We start from the raw sequence: 18898 nt of genomic DNA, 5'->3' as shown, positions 1-18898 counted from the left end.
GAGTTTGGAGCTGCTCACAGCCCTTCTAAAATAAGAGTCAAAGCAAGTAGGTGCCTTTTTTTAGGGGTGACACGCCAGATAACTTTTTGTAGGAAACTAAAAGCTCCATAAATGAGGAAAGAGTGTTTTGTTTTAGGCTGATTATTCTCTCTGCTGATATTCTGCTCTGAGATAATCCACTCATATTAATTATAAAAGCTACTCTATAAATTATAGGTATAAAAATGATATAAATTATATAAATTTATTTTATATAATATATAAATGTGTATTGTTATTAAAGCTTTTTTTTTTGTAGTCCTGTTGATGGCCACCTGCCTCACCTGCTGTGGGACAACACACCTTGATTAGAGGCTGTTGCTCTTTACATTTCCCCAACTTCTTTACCAGGCCACAGGTGCTTTGGTGCACCTGAATCTAAACAGGCAAGATAATTGGGCATTAAGGGAATAAAATCTTGCCCCCAAACCAAAGGTATTAACAAGTGCTTGAAATGCAAAAGTCAGTAAATTAGGGACAACTTGGAATTTTTTATGTTGGATAGGTTGTTTTTAAGTAAGATCCCTCTTAAGGCATCTTTCATTCCCAGTTGAAGACTTGTCAGGACATGTTTTGTCACTGGCATTGGTCAGGATAAAAAGAGTTTCCTGCTTCTTCGGGCTCTATTTACATTAAAAATTCTGTATTGTTGGTGGTGTGTGATGTATTTAATTCTGTTGTTCTGTGAAATTGTGTTTGGAGCAGTCTCTGGGAAATCCAACTCTTATCTTAGGGGAAGGCAGTGAGAAAACCAGAACAGATTGATTTCATATTTGAGCTGAGAGAGGGGAACCTTTCCAGGTGGCATAAAAGTGTGACAGCTCTGCCCTGCTGTGTGAGGGCCCCTGAGCACTGAGGGAGGGGCTCATGATGTATCAGAATAACTCATTTTATCCTCATTTACTGTAAATTGATTTGGGCCCAAGGCCAAGGTCTTCTGGACTTGGGAATCCACATGCACATGGTTATGTACAGATCCAAAAAATCTGGTAGTTGATTCCTCTCCACCTGCACAAGGGACATGTGGCAGGAGGGTGTTTAACAAAACTGGACCTCTTCCACCACACAATTCCTGCAAAAACAGGCTGAACCAGGAATCTGGGAGAGAGACAGAATTTGGGGGGGAACTTTTGCTCGAAAGAGAAGCCTTAAAATAAAACTGTTTGTCGGGGCACAGATGGTTGTGTTCAAACGTTCGGTGAATCAGCTGCGGGGGGGGGGGGAGGACTCTTAAACTGGAATTTTGCCGTGAATCAGCTCTGGGGGAGTGACCAGCGCTGCTCCCAGAGGTTAAACCGAGCCCTGCTGTGCCTGAGTGCTTCCCTGGGATCCAGGAGGATTTGGGGATCCAGGTGCTGGCAGCACTGAGGACGGATGAGCCGGCAGTAAGTGAGGAGCTGGGAGGGGGTGCTGGGCACAGGGTTTGCTCCACAGTTACTCCAGGAAAAAGGGGGGGATTAGTTTTCTCTCAGAAGTTCCAATGGCTGCAGGTGGATCAGATTCCCTTTAGAATTCCCTCAGAAATTCTCCTTATGCTTTTTGTCCTGCAGCTTACAATTAAGAATGTGTGAATTTGAAACGGAGTTCAGTTTAGCTGTCCAAGAGCAAAACTTGAGAAAGAAACCAGCATTTTAAAATCCAAGGGGATAAGGCAGCTCTTGCTTTTCTGCTCTGTTGGAACACGTGGGTTTTTCTGAAAGCATTATAAGTACTTTTGCAGAAAGTGGTAGAACAGAGAACACAGCAAAACTCTGTTTTCTGCTGCTCTTTCTCTTGTTGCAGGTTTTTACATAAGTGTTTGTAGCTTAATCTGACACAGATGAAGGGAAAGTGTAACTCATAGGTGTCACCTGCCTTAAAACTTTATTTAGCGCAGTATTCTCTATTTTAGCAGAGGAACATTTGTTTTTCCTGTCTCTAGATAAAAATAACCTGCTTATACTTGCAACAGCTCATCTTTAGCCAGAGTTTTTCCCTTTTACCCTCATCAGATCTGCACATTCCATCCTTTTGCCAAGGAAGCCAGCTTTATTTAAATTGCTGAATTCAATCAGACAGCACTAGCAAAGCTGCCACTGCCATAGTGGTAAAAAGCTCTTTATGAGGATCAAATACATAATTTTTTTGCCTTTATTCCAGCAGTGTGAAGAGCCTTTATAGTTTGCTTGGTTGTGGCTCTTTAACACAAATACCTTGAGCCCCACAGGGAGGGAAATAGAAAAGCATTAACCTGTTGCCTTGGTGGAGAATTTTGTTCCCTTCTGACCCTCTTGGTGGTGGGACATTGCTGTGGTGGGACAACTTCATCCATCCCATTGATGAGGCTGCCATGAGGACTCTCCTATTTTGGACAAGTCTGTAAAAGGTTACATCAAGTTCATAAATCTCCATGATTTTTCTGCATGTGTTAATTTTAGTGATTAAAAAGAAGTGATGCTCTGAGTGTGGGGCACTGATGTGGCTCCTTCAACAGAGCACTGGTGGTGACAGAAGGACCTGGTGAGCTTTGGGTCTTAACCCCAGGTGTGCAAATGAAGTGTTAAACCATTAAAAGCAGACTGCCAGCTGTAGTTTTGAATTGCATTGGTTGAAACAGTGGATTTTTGTTAAGCCTCAAGTAAAGGAGTAAGTCAGTAAACTTTGCTAACAGTGCAGCTCTGTGCACAGAATGGGAGGAACAATCCAGCATTTCATCAGCTTCCTTGCTGTCTCTTGCCAAAGTTTTTGGGCTGCCCTGCATTGCATCAGTCCTGCTGGACATTATTTTCCATCTATCATTTGGAGCCAGATGGAAAAGGAATCCTCTGTATATTGATAGAGTTATTTCATAACAAGGGAAAAAGCTTTTTGGCCTGTGCCTGTGCTGGTTCAACCTTTAAATCAGCTTTTATTGTCTGGTTGTGTTCATGTTTGGAAAACGAAATGAGGATCATTAATAGGTACATGAAGAGCATGATAAGGCTCCAGGTAGGTGTTTTTCTCTCTGGTGCAATCCATGTGATGCACTTCCATGTTTTTCTCCAGTGGTCCAGGTGTACCCACAGGTGCCAGGGAGTGGCAGCCTCAGACCTGCCAACTCTCACCTTGCCCTGGGCATCTCCTTTGGTTCAGGTGCACAGGGCAGTGCCTGGGGCTCCACCTGGGGACTCCAACTTCCCTCCTTGTGGGACACCTGCTGAGCCAGGCTGGGAGAGCTGGGAATGTTCAGCCTGGAGCAGAGAAGGCTCCAGGGAGACCTCAGAGCCCCTTGCAGTGCCCAAAGGGGCTTTCCCTTTACAGAGTAGGAAATCAATCATTAGGAGTTTGTTTCTCTGCTTTTATGTTCAGAGAAACTTCTGGCATGTTCCAAGGATGTCTTTTAAGAAATTTATGCTGGTTTTGGCTGATAGAGAGTTAATTTTCTTCCTGGTAACTAGTAGGTGACTGTGGTTGGGATCTGTGCTGGAAAAGGGGGCTGATAACACAGGGATGTTTTAGTTGTTGCTGAGCAGGAATCACACAGGGCCAAGGTCTGCTCTGCTCCCCACCCCACCACTGAGGAGTTGGGGGGACACAGCCAGGACAGCTGAGCCAAGGGATGGATATTCCACACCATAGGGAATCCTGCTTAGAATATAGAGGTGGGGGAAGGAGAAGGAAGGGGGGGATGTTGGGAGTGATGGTGTTTGTCTTCCCAAGTCCCCATTAGGTGTAATGGAGCTTTCCTTGGGATGGCTGAACACCTGCCTGCCCATGGGAAGTGGGGAAGGAATTCCTTGATTTGCTTTACTTGCACGTGCAGTTTTTATAGAGTCATGGAATCCCAGAAGTCATCTCATTCCACCCCCTGCCATGGGCAGGGACATCTTCCACTGTCCCAGGTTGCTCCAAGCCCCATCCAACCTGGCCTTGGACACTTCCAGGGATGGGGCAGCCACAGCTTCTCTGGGCAACCTGTGCCTCAGGGAAGAATTCCCCTCACAGGGAAGAATTTCTCCCAAATATCTGTCTACCCTTTGGCAGTGGGAAGCCATTCCCCCTTGTCCTGTCAGGCCATTTCCTGACTAAGAGTCCCTCTCCATCTTCCTTGTAGCCCCTTCAGATCCTGGAAGGGGCTGTGAGGTCTCCACACAACCTTCTCTTCTCTTTAGCTATTAAAATGTCTTTATGTCAACTCACGAGCTTCTGTTCCAGCTCTCTCCCCATCCCAGCAGGGAACATGAGCACGTGTGAGGCTGAGCTGCCATCTGGGGTTAAACCAGGACAGACATTAAAGCCAGGCTTTGGCCATTGTGGAAAAACATGCAGTTCCATTAGAAATCCATCTTGTTCTGAAGGAGTTGACTGTAGAATTAGGTCAGGCACACCCTGCGTACTCGTGTTTCCTGCTGGCTCATATTTCTGACAATAATTGTACATGGGAATGTTTTTGTGGACTTAAAGGAGTGTTGTCACCTTAAAAAGCAGTTGTTTGGAGTTTTATTTCAGTCCTGGTGGTTATGCTGTGGTTTAGGAGGAGGGGGAGGGTTGCTCACCACCTGATTCACTCACTGCTTGTCCTTCCTTGCCGTTTACAAACCGAATGGTGAAGTAAATTACTCATTTCTACTATTTTTACTCTCTTACAACCTCTCTCCTGCCATGCCAGATGACAGTGAAGCCGTGCAAAAGCTGTCAGATGTTACAGCAGGGGCTGTAATTCAGTGGGTTTGGACAGCTCAGCTTTTCATTGTTTTCCTTTGAAGTTTCTGTGAAGTTCTTGATACCTAAAATACTCTGTAGTGGTTCTTTAAAACAAAGTCCCAAGGGTAAGGAATATATCCTTATCAATATAACAAAATATTATATTTATATAATTAATAAAAGTAGAAACCAGCAGGTTTGTACTGATGCTTTTGTTACCTTTTGTTTAATAAAGTGCTGCATCTTAATGGGTTTTCTCTGCTGGGCATGTTGCTGTAGTTCAATTCCTTTTCGTGGCACACATCACCTTGTTTATGGTGCTCTGTGCAACTTAAGCCATTCAGCTCCTTCCAGCAGCTGAGGGAGAACTGTAAACCTTGGGAATGGCTTTGGATGTGCCTCAGATTCGTTAGGGTGGGGAAGGAAAACGTGCTGAAGATCTTCCCAGCCTCTCAACGTTGCAGAAACGCTTCCTTCTTAAGAACTGCACAGAACAAGGATCACCCTCTTCATCTCTGCAAAGCATTTGGAGCATGAATTGTTTGTGCCAAAGGTTCGTTGCTAAATAAAACTGTTTCCACTTGGTGATTAAAAATAATTTAAATATGACTTCCATATTTTTCTCTCAAGAAAAGACAAGGCTTCTAGGCAAGTTCAAATAAAGATTATTTCACCAGGACCACCAGCACATGGTTTGGAGACAGATGTTTGTGCAGTTGCACAGCTCATTTTTGGTGTTGGCATGTTCTGGAGGGAGGAGGGACCTACATATCCCAAGTTAAGGTAACCAATGGCCAGAGCCAGATGGGAATTTTGATTTTTGACTCTGATACTGATTTCCTTTAAAAAAATAAAATCTCAGCCTGTTAAGGAGCTCTTTGATCTTTAGTGTTGAATGTGACTTGAACTTCTGCTACTCCTGAATGCCCATCTCCCAAAATCCAGCTGAGTCTTCCAGCTTCTCTGTGGACTGATTTTGAGAACACAAACTGCTCCTTACCTGATCCTCCAGGATTTGAGAACACAAACTGCTCCTCACCTGATCCTCCAGGATTTGAGAACACAAACTGCTCCTTACCTGATCCTCCAGGATTTGAGAACACAAACTGCTCCTCACCTGATCCTCCAGGATTTGAGAACACAAACTGCTCCTTACCTGATCCTCCAGGATTTGAGAACACAAACTGCTCCTCACCTGATCCTCCAGGATTTGAGAACACAAACTGCTCCTCACCTGATCCTCCAGGATTTGAGAACACAAACAGGTCACAGAGAAGTGAGAAAGAGATTGAGGTGCTCGTTCACTGCTCATGATCCATTCTGTGGTACCAGCTAATTTACACTTCCCAGAGGGTGGAAACATGCATGGAAAGAGCCTTGGAAGGAAGGTGGTAACCTGGGAATTGCTGGTGCCTGGAGCTGAGTGGTGAACGTGCTGCAAGTCAGAGTAGCACCTGGGTAGGCAGTGGAGCTGTTCCTCTGATCCTCAGGATTATGGTTCCTCCTCTGTGTCCCTGTTTTCTCTCATAAAACACTTCCCTGCAGTGTTTCCCAGGGCTGTTAGGAGCAATGAGCAGTTAATATTTGTAAAAAGCTTTGAAGATGAATAGTGCTAATTATTATTTATAGGTATTCACTCTCAGCACAGGTAGTTCTCCTTGATCCTGGGCATGAAAGGAAACCAGGACATTTGTAAGCTGGTCAGGCAGGAGTTTGGCCTTGAAGTCTTTGTGTCCTGGTTTCCCTGCTGGGTTCTGTGTGTTTGCAATATATTTGTCTCATTAAATCACCGCTTTGGGGATTTATTGTACCAGCCAGATGTGCTAAAGGAACCTTACTCACTTTCCTCAATTCTGCTGACACCTGGTGTGCAGGATTTGGGATGCCAAGAGGGGCCACAAGACAGGGAATTGTCATCAGCCTGGCCCAGGTTGGATAATCAGCAGGGCTGGATGTTCCACTTCCTGAAGATTCAATAAGGAAAGTCAGATCTGACACTGGAAGAGTCACCACATTGCAAAGAGCAGCTGTTTGTGAATGTGTTTTAACAGAAGAGAACAAGGAGAAGGGTGTCCATCAGCTGGGGTTTTTCTCCTAAAAATCCTGCTTAGCAGATTAAGCAGCAGAAGAATAGGAAATTATCAGGGAAAATTCATGTGTTGTAGTTCCTGTGTATCTGATGATAGTTCTGTAAATAATTTCAGAGCTGTTGTAGTTGAGGACTGCTGAGGGGTGTTCAGGGTCTCTTCAGCTGTGCCTGCATTTAATTAGAGCTTGAGGTGATGAACAAAGATTGCAACATTCACCCAACCCAGTTTGGTGGCTGTGAAATTCAGTCTGTTGGGGCTTTGTTCTGTTTGACATCTCTTCAATAGGGCTTGGAAGGCAGAGCTCTGGGGAAGGTGTGCAGTCTGAGTGTCCCTGGATGAAGCTGCCTTTCTCTGATTCCCTGCCTAAACTCTGCTGAGTAATGCAGGAAATAATCAGGAGATCATCCATGAGTGTTCCCCAGTGCAGGGCAGTGTTCACAGCCACTGGTGGGTTTGTGGTGGGAGTGATGGGGGGATCTGCCCAGGGTCCAGGAAGATGTGGGAGAGGGAGTTTCCAAGGCTGTGTTGGGTGAGAGCAGAGGGGGAGGTGATTCCCTGAGAGCTGCCCAGTTGCTGGGACTGAGATGACCCTCGGAGGCTCCTCCTGTCGCTGTTCCTTCCAGCCAGAGCCATTAAAAAAGAAATGGGTTTGCTGTTGCCAAAAATTTTCCTTCAGATGAACATCACATGATGTGTAAGCAACAGATTTTCTAAAAATACACAGATATAACAATGCTGGCAACTTAATATTGGGTTTACAGAGCAAAGGAAAGGAATTGTTTTTCCTTTTTTAAATTCTCATTAAGAATTAAATGGTTCCACTGACTGCCAGTAACAATGGGCTTGAAACCCACCACTGAACTGCTCATTAAGGCTTCACCCTCAGCAGGTCCTGTCCAGAAAACTGGCCAACTCTGCCTTGGCATTTGTTGTTTTATTAGTGCTGTGTTTTATCTGGTTTGTCTCTACCAGGCAGGGCTCTGCCAGGAGACAAGAGATGGCACCCACAGGCCCTGGAGTCTTCATTCAGCCAAGGAAAAGACCCAGGACAATTGTGCAGCAGGGGGGAAACTGGGAAAATTCATTAATGAGGAAATTGGTGCTTTGTGTTTTAGAGAGTAGAAGGAAAACAGTTGAAGGCAAGAAAGGAGAGCTGGTTCTTGTCCAGGGCAAAACAAATGCCAGAGAGAGTGAGGGAAAGAGGGCAAAGAAATCTGTTAGGAGATACAGGGAGTGAAGTGGGTCTTAAAGATAGAAACAAGGAGGAAGAATTTCACTTGGAAAAAAAATGGAAGCTGTGTCTGCATATTCTGGAAGAACATTCCAGATCTGAGTGGTGTTGGTTAAATCATCGTGTGTGAGGCTTCTCCAGTCCTGGATGTTCTGCATCATACAAGTGGGTTTTGTAGGACTGTTTTGGGTTAAATACTGGAGTGAGCACTGTGTGACAGCAGGGGCATAAATCAAGAAGGAAAACCCAAAACCAAGGAGTGACTGGGAGCAGGGAACCTCCTGGTCAAACCTCACAGTGGTTAAGTGGCAACTCCTGAGCTGTTAACTGGGAAAATGTTATATTTCAGGCTGTAGCCATGTTACAGAGCTCATTTTGCCAGGGCTGGGAATCAAGAGATACATAAACATTTTTAAAGGGCACTAGAGTTCTGGAGGGAGGATAATTGCCAGGAAGGTATTTGCAGGAATGCACATGTGATCTAAAGACATCAGTGGCTTTAGACTTAGCTTTAAAAAAAGCAAAGGTTTATAGATGAAATATATTTAATAGACCCCTGGTTGCTTTAAACGCTTTTTTCGTTTTCCTAAGTGAGTACAGGGGCATCATAAGCCTCTGAAACACAGTTAAATACCTGCAAAAATGCCTTTTGAGCCTGAGGGACTTGGCTTGTGGTAGCAGATGCAGGGATTTGAGCTTCATTGCTTGGGAGTTCCCTCCAAAACCAACAACCTGGTGTTTTCTCTGCAGCTCTTCCCTTAGGAAACGCCACCAACTCCTCACAGCACGGAGGCCCAGCATGAATGGGAACTGTGCTGGGGGGACAGACTGGTCGAGGAACCCAGAGTCCAGTTGCCCTGTGGAGAACAGAACTGTGGCATCTCATGAGTCAGAAGAAAGTGCTGTGGTGGTAGGAGGTCACAGCTCTGCTGCAGTTCCCAGGACTGAGGGTAAGTAAGGATAGTGTCCTCACCTCATAATCCTCAAGGGAGGTTATTTTCTGTTCTCTGAGGGCTGTTCAGTTTTGGAAGAGGTTCCACTATCACAAGGCAGGCTGCACTGGGGAGTGTGTACCCTGCTCTAAAGGACAGCAGTTCACAGCAGAGTTCAGCAACTTGGCAGCATCATCCCATGGGAATGCCCTGGCTGGCCAGCTCATGGCTCCTGCTGGGATTGTCCCTGAACAGATTCCCTGGAAGCAGCTGGGCAGTGTGTCCACCACGGACCAGCATCAAGCACTGCTGACTTGCAGCACCTGGTGAGGTGTGTGCTGCTGCTGCAGCTGCCTGGGAGGGTCTGTGTCTGTGTTTTGAGCTTGTTTAATTCCTGTGCTCCTGCCCTTTGCCACTGAAACCATCACTGGGGTTCGTTAGGAAATTTTTTTATCCAAAAACACAGTCTAGTTGTGTCGGGGAGGGTTAGGTTGGATATTAGGAAAAGGTTCTTCCCCCAAAAGTGATTGTGCACTGAACAGGCTCCCCAGGGCAGTGGTCATGGCCCCAAGGCTGACAGAGCTCAAGAAGTGTTTGAACCACAGTATGTGGTGGGATTTTGGGGTTGTCCCATGCAGGGCCAGGAGTGTGACTGGTAATTCTTGTAGGTTCCTTCTAACTCAGCATATTCTGTGATTCTGTGATACAACATTACTCTGACAGTTGTGTCTACTGGAGTCCTTAATTGTATGACTCAGTTTTCTCGTTGCAGTAGGAGGTGTTACTATGAAATGATGTTTTCCAATAAATTCTCTCTTACCCTGCAGTGTTCATTTGTCTCCCTCAGGTTTGGAGCCCGAATGCCGACACAGCACTTGCCCAGGAAGTCCCCAGATCAGCTGCATGCTCTCTGCTCCTGAAGACACTCACAGCTGCCATTTCCCAGATGGAAACAAGAGACAGGTGGAATATTTTAGTCCCCAGGAACGCCATGGATGCTGTGCTTTGTCTTCAAGCAGCAGCTCACAGACAGTGGCTCCTGAGAAAGTGACCCTTGTGGTGGATGGCACTCGCTTTGCAGTGAACCCCCAGATCTTCACTGCTCACCCTGACACCATGCTGGGAAGGTGGGTCACGGCCCTTGTTTCCAAGGTAACTGAAATGGGTCAAATGTTTGTTAAAATGGAGCAAACCCACAATGTTTGTTTTGTGATCTCATCTGTACACACAAGCAAAGCAAGGGTGACCTCAGTGAGAACTTGCCTGTGAGGGAGGCCCTGAAGACCTGACCAGGTGGAGAACTGGTAGTTCTCTAGATTGAGTCTCCCTTTGGTCCACTTCCATCAGAAAATGCACACTTTAAGCCAAATGTGGTCTCATTTTCTTTTCTGTCCAAGTGTTTGCCTGGTTTGTAAGCAGTACATCTGTCCACAGCTGATAACCTCCCTCCTGAGTGGGGAGTATGATAATGCTCCATCCCCTCCTGCTGCCCTCTTTTGATACTCTCCCAAAAGAGAAGTTACTCGGCTCCCTCTAACAGGACTGGGAGGTTGGAACCTGCTTCTGCAACAAGAAACACTCATGTTCTGTATTGCCAGCACTCCCCCCCTCTCTGACCAAAGGTCAGTCCTGTCAGGTCACTGACCCTTGCACTGGTCATTGAGTAAAACACAAATGAAACAGGGGATCAAAACACGTGGAGTTATCGGGTGTAGGTCAGTGAAAGGGCTTTATTGCCAGGGGATTTTCTGCCCCAGGGCTGAATGATCTGTTCCTTGACTTGTTCCTTACACAGTAGCTGTAGCAACAGAGCCCAGACTTCCCTGAGCCAGCTCCTGTCCCTATTTAGCGTGGAAGTAAAGTTGGAGTGTGGGTTTAAGTCACTGTATCTCTGTGTCAATGGTCTGGGTTGGAAGAGGCCTTAAAGCCCATCTCATTCCAACCCCTGCCATGGGCAGGGACACCTTCCACTCTCCCAGGTTGCTCCAAGCCCCGTCCAACCTGGCCTTGGACACTTCCAGGGATGGGGCAGCCACAGCTTCTCTGGCCAACCTGTGCCAGGGCCTCACCACCCTCACAGGGAAGCATTTTTTTAACCCCAGTGCATCTCTTTGTCCTTGGAATAAATGCATTTCTGTGTTCTTGTGGAATTACATGGGTTTTTTCTCTCTTCAGAATGTTTGGACCAGGAAGAGAATACAATTTCACCAGGCCCAATGAGAAGGGAGAGTATGAAATCGCAGAGGGGATCAGCTCGGCCGTGTTCCGCACGGTGCTGGTAAGGAGATGTTTGCAGATGGGGAAAAAAGAGAAATAAACAATCTGTTTGTCACATGTGCAAAGCTGAGCCATCTCCAGGCAGCTGCACTCCCTGGGACATTCTGTTTTTACATTTTGCATCGTGATTTTTAAAGAAAAAATATAGGAGACCTTGGTAGAAGTCAGTGTTTCCAGATATTTGCTCATCTTGCCTTTTACCTTCCCTGAGTCCTGTTGTTGGAATTCCTGAGCTGCACCCTGACCTTGTGGTTGCATATTAATGTCTATTGCATATGAGATATTACTAAACTCTGTGCCATGGGAAAAGTTTTAACTGGAGCTCATCATTTATCAGACCCAAGAGGACCTGCAGATGTAGCTTCTTGAACAATCAGGGTTGTTTTTACTGTTCAAAGAGCTCTAAACAGCCTCTCTAACTCTCAAATGCTGGTAAACAAAACCAAGAACTAATTAGGAATTATCAGAGTCCGAGACATCCTTAATTTTTCTCTCTAAAAACTGTCCTTATATTCACAGGATTATTACAAAACTGGAATCATTAACTGCCCTGATGGGATTTCCATCCCAGACCTTCGAGACACATGTGATTACCTCTGCATAAACTTTGATTTCAACACAATCAAATGTCAAGACTTAAGTAAGTATGGAAAGAAATCAGCTCCTGGGAGATCAACTGCGTGGATCCTGATTCAGTGCAGCTCTTAATCATGTGCTTTAGTTTAAGCATGAACATGTGGGTTCCACTAGGGCTCAAGTTGCATTTAAACAGCTTCTTTTTTGCTGCCTTAATCAGAACTGAAGTGATTGAATCCTGCAGAATGCAGACATCTTGGTCAAAAAGCAAATTATAAACATTCTGGTCTCTTTTTGTAACAGAGGCCAAGCAGAGCTTGCTGTTATAGCCCACAAAATGAAAGCTAAAAGCAGGGTTATGACTCGTATCCAAAATGTACCAGAGAATCATGAATAATTTAAGCTAAAGAATGATGGGCAAAGCAGGAACAAAGGATACCAAAGCTGGGAAGTAGCAGAGTTCCTAGACATGAAGGGATTTGATTGGGAGCAGCTTTTTGGTGGGCATGCTGGCCAAGAAAGTACTTTTGGCACAGGCAAATCTGTGGAAAGCACTGTAGTGAAATGGAGTGTGTGGTACAGGAGCACAGGCCGTGGGTGGAATTTCCTGCCCTCTTCTCTGATGAGTGATCACAGAGAAGGCAGCAAAATGTACTTTCAAGGGTAGAGGTTGTTGCTGGGAATTCAAGTTAAGAATCAAAATGAATTAATTATTCAGTCTGTTACTGTTTCACTGTATTGGTTGGAGCTTGGTGGGGGGTTTTTTTGTGGCCATGAAATGGTTCTGCAGTGTAATTTGTATCCCATTTGAAATGCAGTCTGTACATCTGATTTTGCCAGTTCTGGAGCTAGAGGCTGTTGATGCCTCTGAGCATATGTTGAGCAGTTTGTCTAAGGAAGAATTCCCGCTGTGCTCTTGGATAGATCTGGAAGTGCAGAGCTGGGACACATTTTCATAGTGCAGAACAGCTCATTGTCTGATTTCTGCCTCCCCAGGTGCTCTGTTGCACGAGCTCTCCAACGATGGGGCTCACAAGCAGTTTGACAGCTACCTGGAGGAGCTGATCCTGCCCATCATGGTGGACAGTGCCAGGAAGGGGGAGCGGGAATGTCACATCGTCGTGCTGACAGATGAAGACACCGTGGACTGGGATGAAGATCATCCACCTCCCATGGGAGAGGAGTACTCACAGAGTAAGGGCTCTGCACTGGGGCTCCTGGCTCTGTGTGCCAGGAAAGGACCCATTCCCAAACTCCAGGCTTCCTCCAGGAGGAGGTGCTGGCACATGGAGCCCTGTCTTGTGCACTCCTTTTGAGCTGCCACTGCTGGAGGCAGGATACCAGAGCTGTGCTCTGATCCCTGTGTTGGGACTGACAGCACACACTGCAGCTTTTCCTTGTGTTTCTGCCTCCTCCTGAGCCTTTTCCTGGCTCCTTAGTGAGGGAATACTCTTTGCTTTCCACTCCCATCACCTCCCAGTCTGTCCTGACTGTGATGTGCATCACTACCCTCCCACAAGGAAGTACAGCTAATCCCAGTGAGGAGAACAGGCACCTTGAAAACCACACCTGGTTTTAGGCAGCCTCGCAGCTGAGCACGTCAAAAACAGGGAGAAGGTTCCTCTTTGTAGATTCTAATCACCTCTTTTATTTCTCAAGTCCTTTACAGTTCCAAGCTGTACAGATTCTTCAAGTACATCGAGAACCGGGACGTGGCAAAAGCCGTGTTAAAGGAACGGGGCCTGAAAAACATTCGCATTGGCATCGAAGGTAGGGTGTTGCTTCAGCAAGGGAAATCCTAAAACAGGTGACTCCACAGTCAGTAAAGCCTGGTTCCCTCTGAACTCCAGGCATTTCCTGGTTTACTCTGTGGTTTACATTTATTTTCATGAAACTGGTCAAATCTGGGCATGTTCCTTCGCCTTAAAGGAAGGTAAAAGATACATAAAATGTACCAGTAAGCCTAGGAATGAGTAAACAGGAAACAGGAGTCAAATGCTTCCACCTGCTGCTCCAAGCAGTCCCTTAGGGATTTAGAGAAAGTTGTGCTCTGTCCTGGGAGACTGTCTTATTTTTATAGTAGCTGTGTTTGCTCACAAAATGGCTGGTGCTGTGCAGCTGTTGATCCTATGACTGACTACACACAGTGCTGCACCCTCCTGTCAGAGAATCAGGGAATCATTTAGTTTGGAAAAGCCCTCTGAGATCATTGAGTCCAACCATTAACCCGGCACTGCCAAGCCCACCACTAAACCATGTCCCCAAGCACCACATTCACATCTGTTTTAGGTCCCTCCAGGGATGGTGACTTCACCATGGGCAGCTGTGCCAGGGCTGGACAGCCCTTTTGGTGAAAAAAATTTCCCCCATATCCAACCTAAACCTCCCCTGCTGCAACTTGAGGCTGTTTCCTCTCCTCCTGTCCCTTGTTCCCTGGGAGCAGAGCCCGACTCCCCCCCCCCGGCTCCCCCCTCCTGTCGGGGAGTTGGAGAGAGTGAGAAGGTCCCCCCTGAACCTCCTTTTCTCCAGGCTGAGCCCCCCCAGCTCCCTCAGCTGCTCCTGGTGCTCCAGACCCTTCCCCAGCTCCGTTCCCTTCTCTGGACACGCTCCAGCCCCTCAATGTCTGTCTTGTTCTGACCCCAGGATTCAAGGTGTGGGCTCAGCAGTGGGACAATCACTGTCCTGGTCCTACTGGAACATTATTGCTGGTCCAGGCCAGGATGCCCTTGGCCTCCTTGCCCCTCTGGGTACACCTGGCCTCATGTTTAGCCTTGGCCCTTCTCATTTTTTCCCCTGCGTAACCTCATGACATCCTCAGAGTCCTCCTGATTTGCCTGCCCCTTCTTCCTCCTTTTCATCCCCACCTTTGGCACATGGGAATGGCCTGCTCCTGCAGCTTCAAGTTTTCCTTCTTGAGGAATGTCCAGCCTTCCAGAACTCCTTGGCAGGGGAAAAGAGAACAGTCTTTTGCAAGCCAGTGATGTAAAATGTGGAATGTGAGCATTTGTCTGCTGAGCTGTGTGTGTGTGTCCCTCCCTGACCCCACAGTCACTCCCACCTGGCTCTTCTGGAATGCTGCTGTGAGTCAGAGGGGTGCAGTGCAGCTGAGGGGCTGTCTGTGCTTCCAGGCTATCCCACCTGCAAAGAGAAGGTGAAGAGGAGGCCCGGTGGGCGCTCAGAAGTGATCTACAACTACGTCCAGCGGCCCTTCATCCAGATGTCCTGGGAGAAGGAGGAGGGCAAGAGCCGCCACGTGGATTTCCAGTGTGTTCGGAGCAAATCCCTCACAAACCTGGTCACGGTGGGGGATGATGTCTCAGAGGACCACGAGGTGATAATGCATCACCCCCCCCAGGTGGATGAACTGGACAGGCTGAACGCCCCCTTCTCCCAGATGGTTTTGAACGATGTCCCGGATTAGTGCTGGAGAATCCTGCTGGATGTGGGAACATCTCAGCGTGGTCTCGTCCCGAGCAGTGGAACACAGACTCCTGCAAGGTGCTTTATTCATGCTCTTACTGCGTTGTCATATTACAAGCATGTTAATAAAGAGCCACACTCCATAGTCTTAATTGTGCAATCAAAAGCAACATCTCCTCAGACAAAAAGGAAACGATGCCGTTTGTTTCTGCTACAAAGGCTTCCGGATTGGTGGGTGCTGAATATTTTATCTAAACTTCTAAAAGAAGAGCACAATTATGTAGAAACATCTTGTTTGACATGAGAGAGGAAATTCTGGGCCTGTCAAGACAAAGCTTTCCTTTACCATTAGGCACTTAGCTTTGCTTTTGTGGGAATCAGTTACAGAGGAGTGAACATCAAAGCAGGACAGATGATGCTCTTTCATCAACCAGCAGAAATGTAGCACAGTTGTGACAGCAAAATCCTGAGCGTGGAGGAATCTGTTTGCACTGCCACCTGGCTTTGGATCCAGCATGCTGTACTGTCTAGGATAAACCAGGTCCATAGGAAGCTTATGCCTGTTCACAGGAATGTCCCATATATACTTCTCCATGAGATGGAATCATTGTTTTTAGGAATGTTTTCTGTTAAGTTCAGTAAAATGAGTAGATGGTGCTGAAGGAAAACCCAAAAGAGACTGTAGCTGATGTTTTACCAACCAAGTAAATCTGTTTAGTAGCCAAGTAGATGTGAACCTTTCTAGAGGTGACTGTGCATGCTACAGACTTTCAGTTGTCTCCTCCATCCCCCTGCTAAGACAAAAAAAGCCAGTGGAGGAGCTCCCAGAACAAACAGTACCTGAATAAAATCCATGGTCTCATCCACCTTAGTTGGTCAGAATTCCTGTAGACTCTCCAAGGAACACTGTGCTGCTGCAGCTTTAAAAGGCCAGCTACTTCCCAGTGTGGAACTGAGTGGACTATTTTGTTGTCAGACAGGTAAGAAATACCAATAGTAACCCAGCCCTCAGGAGAGAAAAATACACATACTTGGCAACAACTCCTTTGCTGCTCTGAGTGTAGTATCCTGGTCTGTGTAAGGCTCTGGGAATTTTGGGTTCAGGGCCAACAAAGCTGTGACTGTGAGAACAGACACACTCCAGGCTGGTTTAGCATAGATAGGTTGGAGCTTGCTGGTCTTGTTCCTGCAGCAGGAGTTTCTTTTAGGAATTTTCTGTAGGAGTTACCTGTAGGACTTCCCTCTAGGTTGACTTAACCACTGATGAGCACATGGTGAGTTCAGCTCTGCCCCAGCTGAGCTGAGGGCACTCAGAACAGGGCAGCCTCACAGAGCCATCCCTTCTGGCTGGAGGGGAGTTTAAAGACTCCAGAACTACAGTATTTGAACATGGTGCTGCTGCAAAGAAAAGCTGAAACCATTCAGGAAGAAAGAGAGGGACAGGGTTCCTTGCAGAGTTGTTCAGGTCAGTGCTGCTCTTAGATGGTGTTGAAACCTGGACCATTTGGGCACTGAGCTACCTGGTCAGACTTGGCAAAGCAGAGGTCAGTGTTAGTCTGCCCCTAGAAAGTTTAATCCTTTATTATCAGGACTGCATCATACATCAATTTGTATTATTCTCCCTCTGACTGCCAAGTGCATGGAGCATTTGCTGACCAGTGAAGATTGCTGCTGTTTGCTGCTGAGGATGGTTGTGGTTTTCGGTGTAACATGACAAGATCAAGCAAAACTTTTTAGTTATGAGTAACAAATCTCTGCCAAGACACCTCTTGCTGATATGTTCAGTTCCCATTTGTGTGGATACAGGTTTCTGATTCTGTTCTTAGCTTTTTTCCCAAGTGCAGCAAATAGATCTCTTCTTTTTAAAAGTGCCTGTGAGAAGATTTCAGGTCCCAGGGTTTCAGATGTCCAAGTTCCACCTGAGTACTTTTGAAAACTCCTCCCTCTGTGTCATTGGGTCAGTACAAGAAGTGTCCTTCAGTGCCTGCACAGAGCTTGGGGGGGTGTGCAGTCACTCCCTCTGTTGCTCCAGATGAATTTCTATTTTTGTAGTAGAGAAAGGAAGACATATGGACCATTAACCTCCCACCTGGGGCCAGACCAGCCCCATTCCCAGCCCTGGTGATGAGCCATTCCCTCAGGACAGACAGCAGCACTGGTGAGCCTGTGTGTGCCCAGCAGGGATGGAGGTTGCCCCCAGGCCCTGTGTGCCCAGCAGTGATGCCCCCCAGGCCCTGTGATTATGTTTTTCAGTGTGTATTTATTTTTACTACAGTGTCAGTTTTGATTATTTGAGTATTGGTATTGCCCAGCTGAGTTGGAGTTGGAGCTTACACATGTTCTGCTCTAGGGACTGAAGGGGGGGTGTTGTTGAAAGCTCCTCTTCAGGACTCTGTCAAGGCATCAGGTGCTGAGAATTGGACCTCGATGGCACCTTTTGGGATCTGACAGCAAAGTGCCATGGCCAGCCAAACCAAATCCCACCGTGTGTGTCCCTGAGCCCAGGGGTCACCTCAGCCTCTGGAAGGATCTGGCCAGTTTGTTAGAAATAGTGGCCATGGGTTAAAGACTGTCACTGCCTGTAGGAGCTCGTGGTTCCCTGTGTAATCAACTGGACCTCCAGCTCCCATGATTTCCATGAAGTTTTTACCACTCACCCAGTGTAGTTTATTGGCTTTCCCAAGTAACTAAAGATGAATTCAGGATTTTAATTTTTGTTAGTAAAGTGAATTCCATTGGAACACTGAATAAAACTAAAAAAGTGTTTGCTTTTCCTCCTCTCATGGTCACCTACTTCAGGTACAAGGTCAACTCTTGTCTTATTCTAGATGTACTGAAGTGTTCCCCATGCTGTGTATGAACTCCAGATGTATGGTTTCTGTATTAAAATATAAATTATATGTGGCTTGTTTGGCTGTTTTAAAACTTGTTTTAAAACAAGTAGAAGAGTAGAAGAACAGGCTGGGGACAGGGGGATAGAAGGTTTTGTTTCCTTGCTTCATAAAGTACCTGTGGTTGTGATTCCAAAGCCTCAGGAGTAGCCTGGCATCAGACAGAGCCTGGTTGATTTGGCAGGGCCCAACTGCAGAGATGTTCCCACCTTTTGTGCTGAGAAGACTCTGAGTTTCTTTCAGCTCATCCCAACTCACTGCAGGGATGTTCCAAAGGCAGCCCAGGCCTGAGACAACCCCCCTTGACCCTCAAACTGCAGCATCTCTGACAGGCCCCAGGATTTTTGGTCAGTGCTGTGAAAGCTGCTCTGCACTTCTACCTACTTGCCTTTGGAAGAAAACAGCTTTGGAGCAGGTCTGGCTTTGGTTTCCACCTTCAGCCTTGGATGGACTTCCAGGGTTTTCGTGATGAAGCTTGGGAAAGGCATTAAGAATTTGAACAAGGTGAGATTTGTGTGGAGACCTCAAGAGCACCTTCCAGTATCTGAAGAGGCTACAAGGAAGGTGGAGAAGGGCCTGTTCATCAGGAACCAGAGTGACAGGACAAGGGGAATGGATTCAAACTGCCAGAGGGCAGGATTAGATGGGATATTGGGATGAAATTCTTGGTTGTGAGGGTGGTGAGGCCCTGGCACATGTTCCCAGAGAAGCTGTGGCTGCCCCATCCCTGGAAGTGTCCAAGGCCAGGTTGGATGGGGCTTGGAGCAACCTGGGCTAGTG

At 46.7% G+C, this 18898-nt stretch overlaps 1 protein-coding gene across 3 annotated transcripts in view; it reads left to right on the top strand.

Annotated features, from left to right (window-relative positions):
• The window catches only part of KCTD20 (potassium channel tetramerization domain containing 20), a 28210-nt gene extending 10083 nt beyond the window's left edge, over nt 1-18127 (top strand). For 2 of the 3 annotated variants that reach the window (XM_051808759.1, XM_051808760.1), the window contains exons 3-9: nt 8773-8972; nt 9802-10081; nt 11130-11232; nt 11751-11871; nt 12804-13001; nt 13467-13577; nt 14936-18127. In XM_051808759.1, the coding sequence (XP_051664719.1) occupies nt 8822-8972; nt 9802-10081; nt 11130-11232; nt 11751-11871; nt 12804-13001; nt 13467-13577; nt 14936-15228 (1257 nt within the window). In that variant the 5' untranslated portion in view covers nt 8773-8821 and the 3' untranslated portion in view covers nt 15229-18127. Of the gene's footprint in view, nt 1-1327; nt 1425-8772; nt 8973-9801; nt 10082-11129; nt 11233-11750; nt 11872-12803; nt 13002-13466; nt 13578-14935 lie in introns of those variants that run through there. The other variant, XM_051808758.1, reaches the window with a different exon arrangement.
• Nucleotides 18128-18898: the final 771 nt, after the last annotated feature.

This window comes from Manacus candei, unplaced genomic scaffold (genome assembly GCF_025592945.1).
Source record: "Manacus candei isolate 608988 ecotype Guabito, Panama unplaced genomic scaffold, ASM2559294v1 h1tg000073l, whole genome shotgun sequence".
In the NCBI taxonomy this organism is placed as follows: domain Eukaryota; kingdom Metazoa; phylum Chordata; class Aves; order Passeriformes; family Pipridae; genus Manacus; species Manacus candei.
The sequence above is the reverse complement of the archived record's forward strand: the minus strand, read 5'-3'. Positions and strand labels throughout refer to the sequence as shown.